Consider the following 15,471-nt stretch of genomic DNA (forward strand, 5'->3'; position numbering starts at 1 on the left):
AAAAAATAAATTGAGTGAAACAACGTGCTGCTGATGTTGTTGTAATTTACATTTTATTCACACCTGATACATATTTACATAACACATGGATGTCAGCCATGCCTGTTTTCAGCAAACGGCTCAAACAAAATGAAACAAAAACCCACGCTTTCAGTCACATATATTAAATGTGGTATAATAGATTAATCTTTTTTTTTAACTCCAAGTGCCTCATTTAATCTGATCTTAATTTAACAACCAGTAAAGAACATAATCTTAAATGAGAAAATAACAGGGCAAAATGTTTGCAGGGATCAACATAAAGGCCCAAGAGTCTATTATCATGAAGATAATAAAAAACATCAGTGATCTCAGTCTTACTCACGATAAAGGCGATTCATTCATCGAATCATCATCATCATCATCCCTGCAACTTATTCCCACCGTCTCAAGTGGGAAAAAACGATTTGGCAAGGCACAAAATGATGCTAAATGAGCTGCAGAACAGCTGGAGATCTGCAGTAAAGGCTCATTGCGCTGGACATCAGAGCGTGTGGATTATGGAGCCAAAGGGATGTGGAAATCAGGATTGTCAAAGAGCAATGGTCTGCGCGGGGGATTGGGGTCCTTTGTGGCGCTGTGTAAAAGTTTAAAGAGTCCAGTGCCGATATTCATGGGGATTCCCATAATAATACACTCGGACACACCTGCAGAAGCACAGGAAGACAGAGGAATGACTGACATTCAGTTTGGTTATTCAAAAACAGGCCTCACACACACACACAGCTTTTAGTGATTAATCCCGTTCTGTTCACACACAGTTCAGTCACTTAAGGGATAAAGTTGGAGTGGTAGGCGCTGTATTTCTTGATTTGCAGAAAGCATTTGATACTTTTGCATAAATTATTCAATTTTAATTTTTCCAATAGTTTGTAACCTTTCTTCCCGTTCTCAATTAGTAAAAATTGATAATTATAAATCTAATTAAAGGGTTAGTTCACCCAAAAATTAAAATTCAATCACTAATTACTCACCCTCATGTCGTTCCACACCCGTAAGACCTCTACAAATTAAGATATTTTTGATAAAATCCGATGGCTCAGTGAGGCCTGCATTGACAGCAAGTGACACTTTTAAATACCCAAAAAGCTACTAAATACATATTTAAAACAGTTCATGTGACTACAGTTGTTCAACCTTATTGTTATGAAGCGACGAGAATATTTGTGTCTCAAAAAAACAAAACGACTTTATTCAACAATATCTAATAATGGGCGATTTCAAAACACTGCTTCAAGTCATGTGATATCAGTAAACGAGGCTTCGTTACGTCATAAGTGTTTCGAAATTTCAATGGTTCACCACTGGGGGGCGTGACTTTGGCAGTTTGATACACGCTCCGAACCACTGATTCGAAACAAAAGATTCATAAAGCTTCATGAAGCAGTGTTTTGAAATCAGCCATCACTAGATATTGTTGAATAAAGTCTTTTTTTTTGTTTTTTTGCAGCACAAAAAGTATTCTCGTTGAACCACTATAGTCACATGAACTGTTTTAAATATGTCTTTAGTATCTTTCTGGGCATCTGAAAGTGTTTATCTGGCGGTCAATGCAGGCCTCACTGATCCAGTGGATTTTATCAAAAATATCTTAATTTGTGTTCTGAAGATGAATGAAGGTCTTACAGGTGTGGAACAAAATGAGGATGAGTAATTAATGACAGAATTTTCATTTTTGGGTGAACTAACCCTTTTAACTACGTCCATCAACTGGTGTTCCACAAGAGTCTATATTGGGCCCAATTCTCTTTAACATCTAGCAAAGGGACTACCAATAAAAACTAGTCTTCGGGCAAATTTGGGTACATTTACATTCATTAATGTTGATTAATGTACATTGTCCCTTTTTGAAAAAATAAATAAATAAAGTCATTTACAGGACCGACAACCACATTATGCAACCAACTTCCCTAACTCTATACTAAGTACATGTAGTCAGTCAGGCACGTGCACAATTGACAAAAAAGGGGCTTGAGCCCCTGCCCTTTTTCTTCCTCGAGAGAAAGTGCCCTTTTTTCTGGGGTGCTTTTCTTTTTTTTTTTTTTCAATAAATGAATATATATTCCTGTTTACGCACAGCTTCCCTGTCAAACAAATATATTTACTGAATAAAAAAAATTAATAAATACTATAATCAGGTCAGCTTTGTCGAGTTCAGATGCCTTCACTCCGCGACACGCCAGTCATGCCCGCACGCATTCGCAAACCTGAAAGTTGTGTCTATTTAAGTGTTATTTATATGTTAAACGTTGCATTAATAGTTCGACCACCATCAACGCATCTGCCTGATTTGATACTAATGAAATTTATGTCATATTATAATTTCAATTATTTTATTGTGCTATGCATTGTGTTTTGAACCATGGTAAAGATATCGGTTGGGCTGTCAATATCAGAAGAGGAGCATCCATGAACGGCATTATTAGACAGTTTTCTAAGGATGCATGGTTTATTAAAACTATTTAAAGAATGCTTTTTTACAAGATGTAATATAGATCTGTCTCCTGAATGTGTCTGTGAAGTTTCAGCTCAAAATACCCCATAGATTTTTTTGAATTAATTTTTTTAACTGCCTATTTTGGGGCATCATTAACTATACACTGATTTTGGCAGGGCCGCCCCTTTAATTCGCCTGCTCCCTGCCACACGAGCTCTCGACTATATTACAGTGCATTTACAAAGTTCACACAGCTAATATACCCTCAAATGGATCTTTACAAGGTGTTCGTCATGCATGCTTCGAATTATGTGAGTACAGTATTAATTTTGATGTTTACGCTTGATTCTGAATGAATTTGAGGCTGTGCTCCGTGGCTAATGGCTAATGCTACACTGTTGGAGAGATTTATAAAGAATGAAGTTGTGTTTATGAATTATACAGACTGCAAGTGTTTAAAAATGAAAATAGCGACGGCTCTTGTCTCCGTGAATACAGTAAGAAACGATGGTAACTTTAACCACATTTAACAGTACATTAGCAACATGCTAATGAAACATTTAGAAAGACAATTTACAAATATCAGTAAAAATATCATGATATCATGGATCATGTCAGTTATTATTACTCCATCTGCCATTTTTTGCTGCTGTTCTTGCTTGCTTACCTAGTCTGATGATTCAGCTGTGCACAGATCCAGACGTTAATACTGGCTGCCCTTGTGTAATGCCTTGAACATGGGCTGGCATATGCAAATATTGGGGTCATACATATCAATGATCCCGACTGTTACATTACGTTGGTGTTATGTTGAGATCAGCACGTTTTCCGGAAGTCTTTTAAACAAATGAGATTTATATAAGGAGGAGGAAGCAATGGGGTTTGAAACTCAATGTATGTCATTTCCATGTACTGAACTCTTGTTATTCAACTATGCCAAGATAAATTCAATTTTTGATTCTAGGGCACCTTTAAAAATCATAATACAGCATCAGCTACATAATGCTATTCTTAAATCTACGCTTACACAGGATAATACATCAATAAAAGTTTAAACCCTCGCTCTGTCTTTGCATGTTTGATATCCACATATTCTTGTTGAAGAAATTACAGTGGCTGTAACATTTCTATCACAAAGAAGTTTCCATGGTAACCGCTGCATTTCTGCTGTTCCATCAGCGCCCTCTGCTGTCAGAGAGTGAACGCGCACTTTCATTCAGCTCGTCTCCTTTACTGGTTCGGTCATGTGCTTCTCGTGCACGTTGGGATTGTTTACATCTGAGCGCGTGTCCCTTTGATGCAGAATACAGCGGTGTTGTGCATTTTATACAATTGATGGGTAAAGTATTCTTAATTGCCTTATAAAAAATTAATAATTGGTAATAAATTATTTACGGTATTCTGAAGTGCCGACGATTACAATATCGTGCATATTCATTAACGCGATTTATCGCATTACTGAATATCGGCACGAGTTTAGTTACAATATATAATGTATTAACAATTCAAGAAAAAAAAATTCTTGATGTGCTTAAATATGCAGATTAGCTTATTTTGGTTAATTTAGAAGAAATCTACACAGACGGAGGGTAGTAGGCTTAAAACAAACACCATCTAAATGTGTATTTTGGAAGTTTTCTTTCCATTAGAGTAAAAATCATGGCAGCAAAAATGAACCAAAATCTTAAAATTGTCCACTTCATAAAAGAAGTATTCCAATAACACCAAAAAAATTAAAACGATTTATTGATTTGTGCAAAATAAACAAATTATTAGTGAAACTATGTCCCTCTCCTTGGTGCAGTCATTTATTCTATATATATAGCTACTTGAAAACAGTTGCTATTGACTTCTCTTGTGATAAACCTAGTGAATACTAAAGAAGTCCATGGTCTCTGTGTGAACTGATTATTTTGTAGAAATCTGTGGAGTATAAAACAATTGTGTGAGTGTAAGAGAAGTCAAAGCTGTCTTAATATATTTAAGGGTTCATTATTTTTTAAATAAATAATTATGAGAAGTGCCCTGCCCCCAAAATGTCTGTGCACGTCCCTGCAGCTAGTTATTATTACTCTGTACTTAAATGTATAATTACAGTAACAAGGACACCTTAAAATAAAGTGTAAACTAAAAATGTTTGCACTGCTAAAAACAACTGCAGGGTGAAGCACATTTCTTCATCTAAGCACTTTAATTTTTTCTCATTAAGGTAATTAGAAGTAAATCTTTTAGAAGTAAAATTTTTGCATTAAGGACCATTAAGATTTAACATTTTCAAGCACATTTCTCATTAGGTGCTCATTACTCTAAATTTGTACACAGACATATTGATTTAATTCAAATTAGCATAAATTAAAGCAAGAACAAACTACTCTCATTATGTACAAATGCTTTAAGATTGAAATTATTAAAAAAATAAACAGTAATATAATGGTAACACTAACAATAAACAATATTTGTTAGACTATTTAATAATTTAGTTCAAGTCAGCTCAGCTACATTAAATAATATTAACAGATGTAACTTTTGATTTTAATAAAGCATTAGTAAGTTCTTAAATTACCATTAACTAAGATTAAAAATTGTTAGTTCATGTTAACTAATGTTAAAAAAATCCTGATCTTTTCCATTTAATTGATCTTTTCCATGCATTTCTGTCATTATATGCATTTCTGCTCATCACTCACCGCAGACCGAGTCTTTCTGCCCAAAATACGCTGCATCAAACAGATGATCCGCCGTCTTCTCAAAGGACGCCAGCATTAGAACGCTCTCCTTCATCTTAGCCAGACCGAAGCGGGTAATGCCCAGAATCTCACCCTATGGCCCACAAGAGTCATTGAGTCGCTCTCATCTCATGAATCGTCACTCAACATCATTATAATCCATCAGCTGCTCACCTTATAGGACATGAGATCCGCCAGCAGCATGACGTGCCTGCGGTCGATGCTCATACCGTGGTTTACCATAGTGTACTGGATCTCATTGATGATGGTCGATCTCGCTGCTTCGATGCCTAACGTCTTCTCGACCTGATGAACCCAAACAGATCAGACTCTACAGATAAGCCCTACTGGTGAATTCTGAATTAATACATCAAAAGTTGGGCTGTACAGTCAATCAAATGATGATATGGACTACTATCGGTCAACATTTCACCATTTCATTACATAAATATTATATGCACACAGAAACTCAAAGGTCTTCATGACAACCCTTCAAAATAAAAGTTAGGTTTAACTTGAAGAAATTATGACAGGAAGAAAACTTTATTTTTCTCACAGTTGTTCTTCCATGCCAAAAAAAATTTCAAAATAAAATAAAATCACGTTTTATGCCTTCATTTGATTACGTTTGAAATAAAAATACATTTTAAATAAATAAATAATACATTAAATTAACATTTTTTTTTAAAAACAAATCAAAATAATTCAATGTTTTTTTGAAAATATAAAACATTTCATAGGGCCTTATTATAGTTAATAAATTATTAAATGGTTAATTCATTAATTAAATAGATTAGGCATGCTTTTTGATCATTAAAATGTAATTAAAGCAATGAAATGGAAAACAATTTTGGAAAATATCTGGGAAAAAATAAAGCAGATTTCATAAAGCCCTAAAAATTTAATTTTTGTTAAACTTTTAATAAATTGTTTCATGGTTTCAATTAATTAAACAAGCTTTTTTATTGCTAAAATTGAATTAGAACATTAAAACAGAATCCAGGAAAAATGTAAAAAAAAAAAGAAAAAAAATGGATTTCATAAGGCCCTACAGATAAGAGTAAACATCTCAAACAAGCTGAACAATAAAGGATTCAATGATGATTGCCACTCAAAAAACACTGCAGTCTGTAGTACTGCCTGTGTAAAGATGATGTTTAAAACACAAAACACTGAATGAAACTTTCAAAAGAAGAAAAGAAAACTGAACAGCTTTCCCAAATGAGACTGAGTTAGATTGGCCTGTGGGCGGTCGGTACCTCGTAAGTGTTGTTGGATGTTGTTCTGTTGCCGTTGACGCCGTGTGTTGCCATGACAGCCCTGAGATTGTCTCCCTCCACCAGCAGTTTGAACTTCTGTTTCCCGCTCTGCTCATCAATGTGAATGACGGCACGCGCCACTTCAGGAATGCCCTGGACCACCACCTACACACACATTATGACTCTGATATTATTTTATATACTCCAGCCACTTGGAATAATAAGCCAATATTAAATAAAGGTGCCATAGAATGAAAAATTTTATTTATCTTGGCATAGTCAAATAACAAGAGTTCAGTACATGGAAATGACATACAGTGAGTTTCAAACTCCATTGTTTCCTCCTCCTTATATAAATCTCATTTGTTTAAAAAGACCTCAGAAGAACAGGCGAATCTCAACATAACACCGACTGTTACGTAACAGTCGGGGTGTACGCCCCCAATATTTGCATATGCCAGCTCATGTTCAAGCATTAGACAAGGGCAGCCAGTATTAACATCTGGATCTGTGCACAGCTGAATCATCAGACTAGGTAAGCAAGCAAGAACAGCAGCGAAAAATGGCAGATGGAGGAATAATAACTGACATGATCCATGATATCATGATATTTTTAGTGATATTTGTAAATTATCTTTCTAAATGTTTCGTTAGCATGTTGCTAATGTACTGTTCAATGTGGTTAAAGTTACCATCGTTTCTTACTGTATTCACGGAGACAAGAGCCGTTGCTATTTTCATTATTACACACTTGTAGTCTGTATAATTCATAAACACTTCATTCTTTATAAATCTCTCCAACAGTGTAGCATTAGCCGTTAGCCACGGAGCACAGCCTCAGATTCATTCAGAATCAATGTAAACAATATAACAGTATACAATACTCACATAATCAGACGCATGCATGACGAACACTTTGTAAAGATCCATTTGAGGGTTATATTAGCAGTGTAAACTTTGTTTATGCACTGTTCAAGGCGAGCACGAGCTCCGTGGGCGGAGAGCAGGAGAATTAAAGGGCCAGTAGCCCTGAATCGGCTCATTTATAATTATGCCCCAAAATAGGCAGTTAAAAAAATTAATTTAAAAAAATCTATGGGGTATTTTGAGCTGAAACTTCACAGACACATTCAGGAGACACCTTAGACTTATATTACATCTTTTTAAAAAAGGTTCTAGGGCACCTTTAAATTAAATAAAAATGCTAACTACTGCAGTCCATTTAAAGTGCTTAATTTAAATGATTTGAATGAATGATTCGATGTTTCACTTGTAAATACTTCACTTGTTTCATTTCACCACCTAGTGGTGTAACAATGTAATTGACAATCATTATTTGAAGCACCAAGTTACTTTCAAAGGGTGATCTGCTGAATTTAGATCGCTTCCGTAGACATAAGTGTTTATATCTGAACTATAAACTTTTATCCCAGTACTTCTGTGATAATATAATTCATTGCAACACAGAAATAATGATACTGCGTGGTTGAAAACACTGTTTGTGAAGCATTTTTTTCACATAGACAACTGATTTCTCTGGGTCAGCGGATTTAAATGTTCCGGTGTGATTTTGTCAAACACTTACTAAACAGACGAATCGTTATCATTCAGAATTGAGGGCGTTTGAATCGATTTTAACGATTAATCATGCAGCTCTACTGAATATTAATCCCAATAAGATTAAAAATAATTAAATTGTTCAATAATGTTAAATTAAACCTTAAGTGCTACCAATAATCATAAAATAAAAGCTAGAATTTACTATATAGTTTAAGCTTTCAGTTGAAGTGTCTCCGATCATAATTCCCTTAAAATAAAATCTGATTTAAACTGCATTACATGGGCACTTTGTTCTCTAGATATCAGCATCAGTTAGTGAACCTCATATTACTATTATGTCAGTGCACGGATGTTTGTGCAACTCCAACATTGGCATCATTACGGAGTCAGTGACTGACCTTAGGAAGCAGCTGTTTGAGCGACTGCAGGACGTAGTACATTGAGCTCTTGCTGTTTTCTCTCGGAGACACACAGACCACGGCCTCTCCGTGAACCGCGATATCACCCGGCTTCACCCGAAGCTTTGACGTGCAGATGGAGTATCGTACGGTCTCAGCGTTCACCTGAACAGAGCAAACATCAATATGACTCTAGAAACCTCTCTGGAGATGATGATCGTCATTGTGAACAAAAAAAGTAATTATTTAAAATTACTCGAGAGAATAAAAAAAATGATGAAAATGGCAGAACTATCAATATAAACCATTGGAAGTACAAAGTGAGATGTGACATAAAAACACTGATGCTTGAAAAATCATTTTGGTAAATATGATCAGCCGTTACCTCCAACCTCAGAAGACGAATCCTCTCTAGGGACAGCTTCACCAGGATGAAGCAATCATCAGGCAGGAACACCTCCTCAATGTACTCAGAAATCTGACAGAAATGATAGTAATATTTTAATAGGTGCCTTTCATGACACTAAAGGTCAAAAGTGTGATTTAAAAGAGGTTACAAATGTCCAGGGGAAGTGAGTTCCACAAATGAGAGGCAGCATAATGAAAAGCCCTAGACCCCATACTGTTCAGACAGACGCGTGGGAAGACTAAAAAGATTGATGAAGAGGATCTGAGGGTAAGGGCAGGAATATAAATTTGAGAAAGACCCATGAGATATGAAGGAGCTAGATTATTAAGAGAAATGTAGTTAAAAAGTTAAAGAAAACAATTAGATTTTTCTGCAAGTGTTGAAGAACAGGAGAAATGTGCACTATAGACCACTTTGGAGCAGACGTCACAATTACGTCACTTGCAGCTGCGCACGCATAGTCGTTGCAGAAAAATAGTGGTAGCAATTGGAGGAAAATGTGCAAAATTCACAGAATAAGAGAAAAATGTTTTGTTGTGCCTCTGGATGTTGGAATCAGAATGCAAAAAAAATATATAGTCTTCAATTTTTAAAGAAAACCATCGTTGAAAACGATCTTTGAAGCTAACAAAGACGTTTTACAGACTGGACTGATGACACCTGCAAGGATTAGTCTACTATTAATTTGATGCAAACAGTAAGTCTACATAATATTCACATATGCAGTTCAGAGGACATACATACGTAACAGTTACAGCATGAAATAATATTTATAACATTTTACATAGGTAACTTTTAAACATAGTCTATCAAATTTTTATTTCACAATTCTGACTTTTTTCCTGCATTTGTGTGTTTATTACTCCCAGTTCGGACTTTGTAACTCGCAATTGTGAGTTTATTTCACAATTCTGAGGGGAAAAAAGTCAGAATTGCGGGATAAATTGCAATTCAGAAAAGACAGAATAGCGAGTATATCTCACAATTCTGTTTACTTTGTAAGAAATGTGAGATATAAACTCAGATTTGTGAGAAATAAAAGTCAGAATTGTGAGATATAAACTCGAAATTAGCTTTTTTTATTCTTTTATTTCGTGGCTTCCATAGACTGCCATTTTCTGGAACCAGGTAGGCTCCGCCCATAAAAACGTCATCGCTGTTTGCAAACAGCAAATTGGTCTATAGGAGGGGTTCTAGAAATAATTTGTGCTGCTGAATTCTCAACCAGCTGAAGTTTATGTAGGAATTTAGAAGGTAGAACAAACAGAAGAGAACTGGAATAATCTATATGTGCCGTAACTAGGGCATGTACGAGGATAGCAGTGCTTTTCATTGTCAGAGAAGGACGAAGACCATTTATGTTGTGTAAATGAAAATATGCATAACGAATAGTATTACTAATGCAAGCTTCAAAAGATTGGGTGCCATCAAGGATGACACCTGCGTAGATGGAAAAACTATTGGTCAATAGTCACTGAGAAGCTATGAGATTTTGCCAGAGTAGATTTTGAACCGGAAGAATTTCAGTTATTACCAATATTGAGTTTAAGGTAATTAGATGAAAAACTATTTTTAATTTCAGCCAAGCAGTTGGACAAGAGAAAGTGGAGGAAAAACAGAAGTAGGCACAGAAGACAGGTGAAGTCAGCATAGCACTGGAAAATAATACCGTACTTCCTAAAACTATGTCCAAGCGCAGTAAATAAAAAATAAAAGAGGGCCCAAGACTGAGCCTTGGGGAACACCAGTGGTAACTCGCAATGACTTGGATCTGAAGTTTTTGAGTGGTACAAACTGAATGCGGCCAGAAAGATAAAAATTTAAACCAAGACAGAAAGGTGCCCATAATGCCTGTCTAGGAGGATGTTATGTGAGATTGTATCAAAGGCAGCACTCAGATAAAGCAAAATGAGTTAAGTCAGCTGACTAGAACCGGTGCCATTAGCAGATTGTTAGTAATTTTGACAAGTGAGGTTTCTGTGCTATGAAGTGGATAGGATCCAGATTGAAACAAATTGTTGTATAAAAGGTAGTGAGAGACCTGTGCTGCTACACTCTTTTCTAATATATTGGAAATACACTAAGTTAGAAATACAACGGAAGCTGTCAAAATTAGTTGGATATGCTCCACTTTTTTCCTGTTATTTTAACCGTTATAAAGGGTTAGTTCACCCAAAAATATAAAAAAAATTAATTACTCACCCTCATGCCGTTCCACACTCGTAAGACCAAAGGTCTTGTGTTCATCTTCAGAACACAAATTAAAGATATTTTTGATGAAATCCGATGGATCTGTGAGGCCTGCATAGCCAGCAATGACATTTCCTCTCTCAAGATCCATTAATGCACTAAAAGCATATTTAAATCAGTTCATGTGAGTACAGTGGTTCAATATTAATATTATAAAGCCACAAGAATATTACAAAATAACGACTTATATAGTGAAGGCCGATTTCAAAACACTGCTTCAGGAAGATTCTGAGCGTTATGAATCTTTTGTGTCGAATCATGATTCGGATCGCATGTCAAACTGCTGAAATCACGTGAATTTGGTCCGCTGATTCGACACAAAAGAGTCATAATGCTCTGAAGCTTCCTGAAGCAGTGTTTTGAAATCGGCCATCACTTTATAAGTCGTTTATTTGTGTTTTTGGCGCACCAAAAATATTCTCATCGCTTTATAATATTAATATTGAACCACTGTACTCACATGAACTGATTTAAATATGTTTTTAGTACATTAATGGATCTTGAGAGAGGAAATGTCATTGCTCAGGCCTCACTGAGCCATCGGATTTCATCAAAAATATCTTAATTTATGTTCTGAAGATGAATGAAGGTCTTACGGGTGTGGAACGACATGAGGGTGAGTAATTAATGACATTATTTACATTTTTGGGTGAACTAACCCTTTAAGTGATGAGGGAGCAAGACCAGAAGACGATGAAGAATGAATGATCTCAGAGATTAAAGAAGACAAAGAAGATAGAAGAGGATCAAGTTGACAAGTAGAGGATTTGGATTTCTGAATAATACATGTTATCTCATCATCAGTAGGAAGTTTAAAGATATTGAAACTGGACAGTGAAAATTTAGAAGAAATGGGATCTGGAGAGCCACAACCAACATTATGTACGGGTATTTGCTTACGATTATTCTCAATAGTGTCGCATTCAGTAGTGGAGTACAGGTTAGCTTTTATCTAATAATATAACATCCTTATATTATTGCAAATGATGAGCATACCATTTTTTATGATCAGTAAGATCTCAGTTTTGGCATACAGACGCTCCAGCCGACAGCCTTTAGTTTTAAGCTGGCATAATTCAGGAGGAATACCAAGGAACAATCAAACTCGCTTATTAATTTGAAAACAACATAATACCACCAACATACTGGCTCGTTCTGAAAACAGTGTGCTGCCTATATATAGTGTGAATGAGCAAAAGTAAACTCGTTGCAAGGCATTCAGGGATTCTCCACAAAGGTTGGTATTCTGAAAGGTTGCCAGGGAGCTGCTATTTCAGTCAGGGGCATTTAAATTTCATATCGACATTCTGAACACATCCCTAACAAAAAGCATGAGAAATGTGAATAATGCAGGCCTTAGTGAACAGCTCAAGTCAAAGTCAGCATACCTCTCCCAGTAGAGTTTTCTCAATGCGCCCTTTCACCAGCCGAGCGAAATCAGGATCATCATCTGTATCCAGGTTGGCACTTATGATGGGCGTACTGAGACACAGAGAGACTCGTTAGGAATAAGAACTAGGGTTACTGCAGCCATTAATCATCCCTGAAGCATCAACAGCAGCAATCATGCGGACACTCCTCAACCGCACCATGAGGGTGACAGGCGGTCATCCACCTCCGCCCCGCGGCTTCTCCCTCTGATTGACAAATGTGTTTTTCACCTTCAGGGGTCGAGATCAAACTCTCATGAATCGATTGCACATGTTAGCCGCTGGGCGTACGCTCACCAGCACGTCTATAATTTGCAAAGGGTCTCTTCCAGAGTCTAGAAACTTAGTTTCAGGGTTGTAGCGCTATTTTGTGAAGGTTTTTATTTGAGGGATATGAGGTTGATGCAAGTCCCCGGAATGTGTCTGAAGTTTCAGCTCGAAATCCCCCACAGATAATTTATTACAGCTTGTCAAATTTGACTCTTTTTGGGTGTGAGCAAAAACATGCCGTTTTTGTGTGTGTCCCTTTAAATGCAAATGAGCTGCTGCTCCCGCCCCTTTTCCAGAAGAGGGCGGAGCTTTAACAGCTCAACAACAACAAAGCTGGAGAATCTCACGCAGCCAAAATGACGAAAGTGTTCAGCCTTACATTGTTCAAACCGGAGTCGACACTGATGGAGAGACTCAGGAAGAAGTTACAACTTTTAGACGTTTCTGAATGGTTAGTGGATAAATTTATGTAGTTGCTGTGGAGTTGATTCTGTGCTATCATGTTAAACTTTTGTGCAAATCCAGTGTTTTTTTGACCCTCATTTGTGAAGCAGTCCGACGTAAAATAACGGCATGACAACACTCTACTACAACTCTTTCCACGTGTTTCTGTAGTCACCTGATGTTCTTGGATGCATTGATGATCTCTTTGATTCTCGGGACTCCCAGAGTTATGTTCATGGAAGCCACTCCAGCGAAGTGAAACGTCTTGAGGGTCATCTGAGTGCCCGGCTCCCCGATGCTCTGGGCACACAGCGCTCCGACGGCAGATCCCGGCTCCATCTGTGCCCTGAGCATCATACAACATCACATTAAAACCATTTCTGTGAATCAGCGTGCTTCTCAACTGCTGTTAATTCATCACTAGATCTTGTTTGAGACATGCAAGTCATTGTATCAGCTTTTTCCAGCTGGAAATGAGCCTGACAGGGTCAGTAATGGTGCAGCTCTTTCCGCCCAGATTAAGCACAGCTCATTAAATCAGCATCTGTCTACTGAACCGTATGAGCAAAATTAGAGCCGAGCGCTCATCAGAAATTATGTACAGCTGTGTTACCTCATATATTTGTCTCTGCAGGTTTCCAGAAACTTCTCCAGCTGGGTCGGAGTGATCCTGTCCAACTGGTACAGAACTTTAGGCTGTTACAGACCAGAAAGCAGGCTGTCAGAAAAGCGCCCACACACGCACACACACTTATATGAAACTGAGCTCTTACCTCTGTTGTTCCGTTGTCATTGATGCCGTATTTGTCACGTGTCTTTTTGATTCTCTCCGAAATTGTTTTTATGAACTTTCTGATTTCCTACAATTTAAAAGAATTTCAAAGCATTTAGAAAGCAAAATTACATGAGCAACATCCTTCATTTATAAGAATTCAGCTTTGTACAAAAAATATAAACACAAAAATATCACCTCACCAAAAAAAAAAAAAGACTCATGAAAATTAAGAATAATTTAGCATTTATTATACATGCCAGTGTTGTTACTGTTAACAAATTATTTAAAATTTGTTTTGTTAAGTGAATTTATGCTGAAATAAAAAAAAAAAAATATATAAAAATGAAAATATAAAAATAAAATGAATGCTGGGTTAAAAATCTTAAGACAAGCTTCATTTGAAATATGAGCCCAAACATTTTTTGACACTCAGTGAGTCATAGTGCAGTGAGTCGTATTTTGAGGCATAAATATGTAAATTCACATAAACCTCAAAACCTCTAATGGTCCGGATGTCCTGTTTGACTGAAAGCGTGCATCAGAATTAGTGTGTGTAGATCAGAATCAACACTACTGGTTACTACTGTAATTCATGCTGAACTAAACTCACACCTGGCTCTCATATATAGAAATTAACAAACTCAAATCACACTCACACGTCATGCGTACCATACAATACCTGTAAGTACTTCTCACTGCCAGTGTCTGTCAATGCCTTTAAATGAAAGACACAGACACTGAGCAGAAACTCTTCAGTCATCAGTTTCATTTAAGCGAAACACTGACGACATAAAATAAGGGATGACATTTTAAAGTGCTCCTATTATGCTTTTTCAGATATTGCCTTTCAAGTAGTGTGTAAAAGAGCTGTTTGTAAATGTAAAAGGTCTGCAAAATTTCAAAGATCAAAGTGCAGATAAAAGAAAGAAGCATTTAAAGGCGGGGTTTAGAGACCAAATCCGTAAACTAACCATTTCAGACACTGTGAGAAGCTTGTTTCTGCCACGAATAAAAAAATAAAAGATAATTGCGATTTTTTTATCTCACAATGCTGACTTTTTCCTCAGAACTGTGTGATATAAAGTCGGAATTGCAAGTTATAAAGTCAAAATTGTGAGATATAAACTCAATTCTGAGAAGGAAAAAAAATAATTTTTTCCCCTCAGAATTGGATTTTATAACTCGCAATTCTGACTATATCACGCAATTCCGTCTTTATAGCACGAAATTCCGTCTTTATATCACGCAATTCTGACTATATCACGCAATTCCGTCTTTATAGCACGCAATTCTGACTATATCACGCAATTCCGTCTTTATATCACCCAATTTTGACTATATCTCGCAATTCCGTCTTTATATCACGCAATTCCGACAATTCCGTCTTTATATCACGCAATTCCGATAATTCCGACTTTATATCACGCAATTGCGACTTCATATCACGCAATTCCGTCTTTATATCACGCAATTC

At 36.5% G+C, this 15,471-nt stretch overlaps 1 protein-coding gene across 8 annotated transcripts in view; it reads right to left on the reverse strand.

The window, feature by feature from the left end:
- Positions 1–45: 45 nt before the first annotated feature.
- Positions 46–15,471, reverse strand: part of polr3a (polymerase (RNA) III (DNA directed) polypeptide A) — a 59,414-nt gene continuing 43,988 nt past the window's right edge. For 6 of the 8 annotated variants that reach the window (XM_067369881.1, XM_067369883.1, XM_067369884.1 and 3 more), the window contains 11 exons: positions 14,677–14,712; positions 13,996–14,082; positions 13,836–13,918; positions 13,398–13,568; positions 12,467–12,560; positions 8,805–8,897; positions 8,420–8,584; positions 6,462–6,626; positions 5,377–5,508; positions 5,164–5,296; positions 46–686 (listed from right to left, as the gene is read on the reverse strand). In XM_067369881.1, the coding sequence (XP_067225982.1) occupies positions 538–686; positions 5,164–5,296; positions 5,377–5,508; positions 6,462–6,626; positions 8,420–8,584; positions 8,805–8,897; positions 12,467–12,560; positions 13,398–13,568; positions 13,836–13,918; positions 13,996–14,082; positions 14,677–14,712 (1,308 nt within the window). In that variant the 3' untranslated portion in view covers positions 46–537. Of the gene's footprint in view, positions 687–3,143; positions 3,313–5,163; positions 5,297–5,376; positions 5,509–6,461; positions 6,627–8,419; positions 8,585–8,804; positions 8,898–12,466; positions 12,561–13,397; positions 13,569–13,835; positions 13,919–13,995; positions 14,083–14,676; positions 14,713–15,471 lie in introns of all 8 variants that reach the window. The other 2 variants (XR_010892748.1, XM_067369886.1) reach the window with 2 other exon arrangements.

Source organism: Chanodichthys erythropterus, chromosome 19 (genome assembly GCF_024489055.1).
Source record: "Chanodichthys erythropterus isolate Z2021 chromosome 19, ASM2448905v1, whole genome shotgun sequence".
NCBI lineage: Eukaryota > Metazoa > Chordata > Actinopteri > Cypriniformes > Xenocyprididae > Chanodichthys > Chanodichthys erythropterus.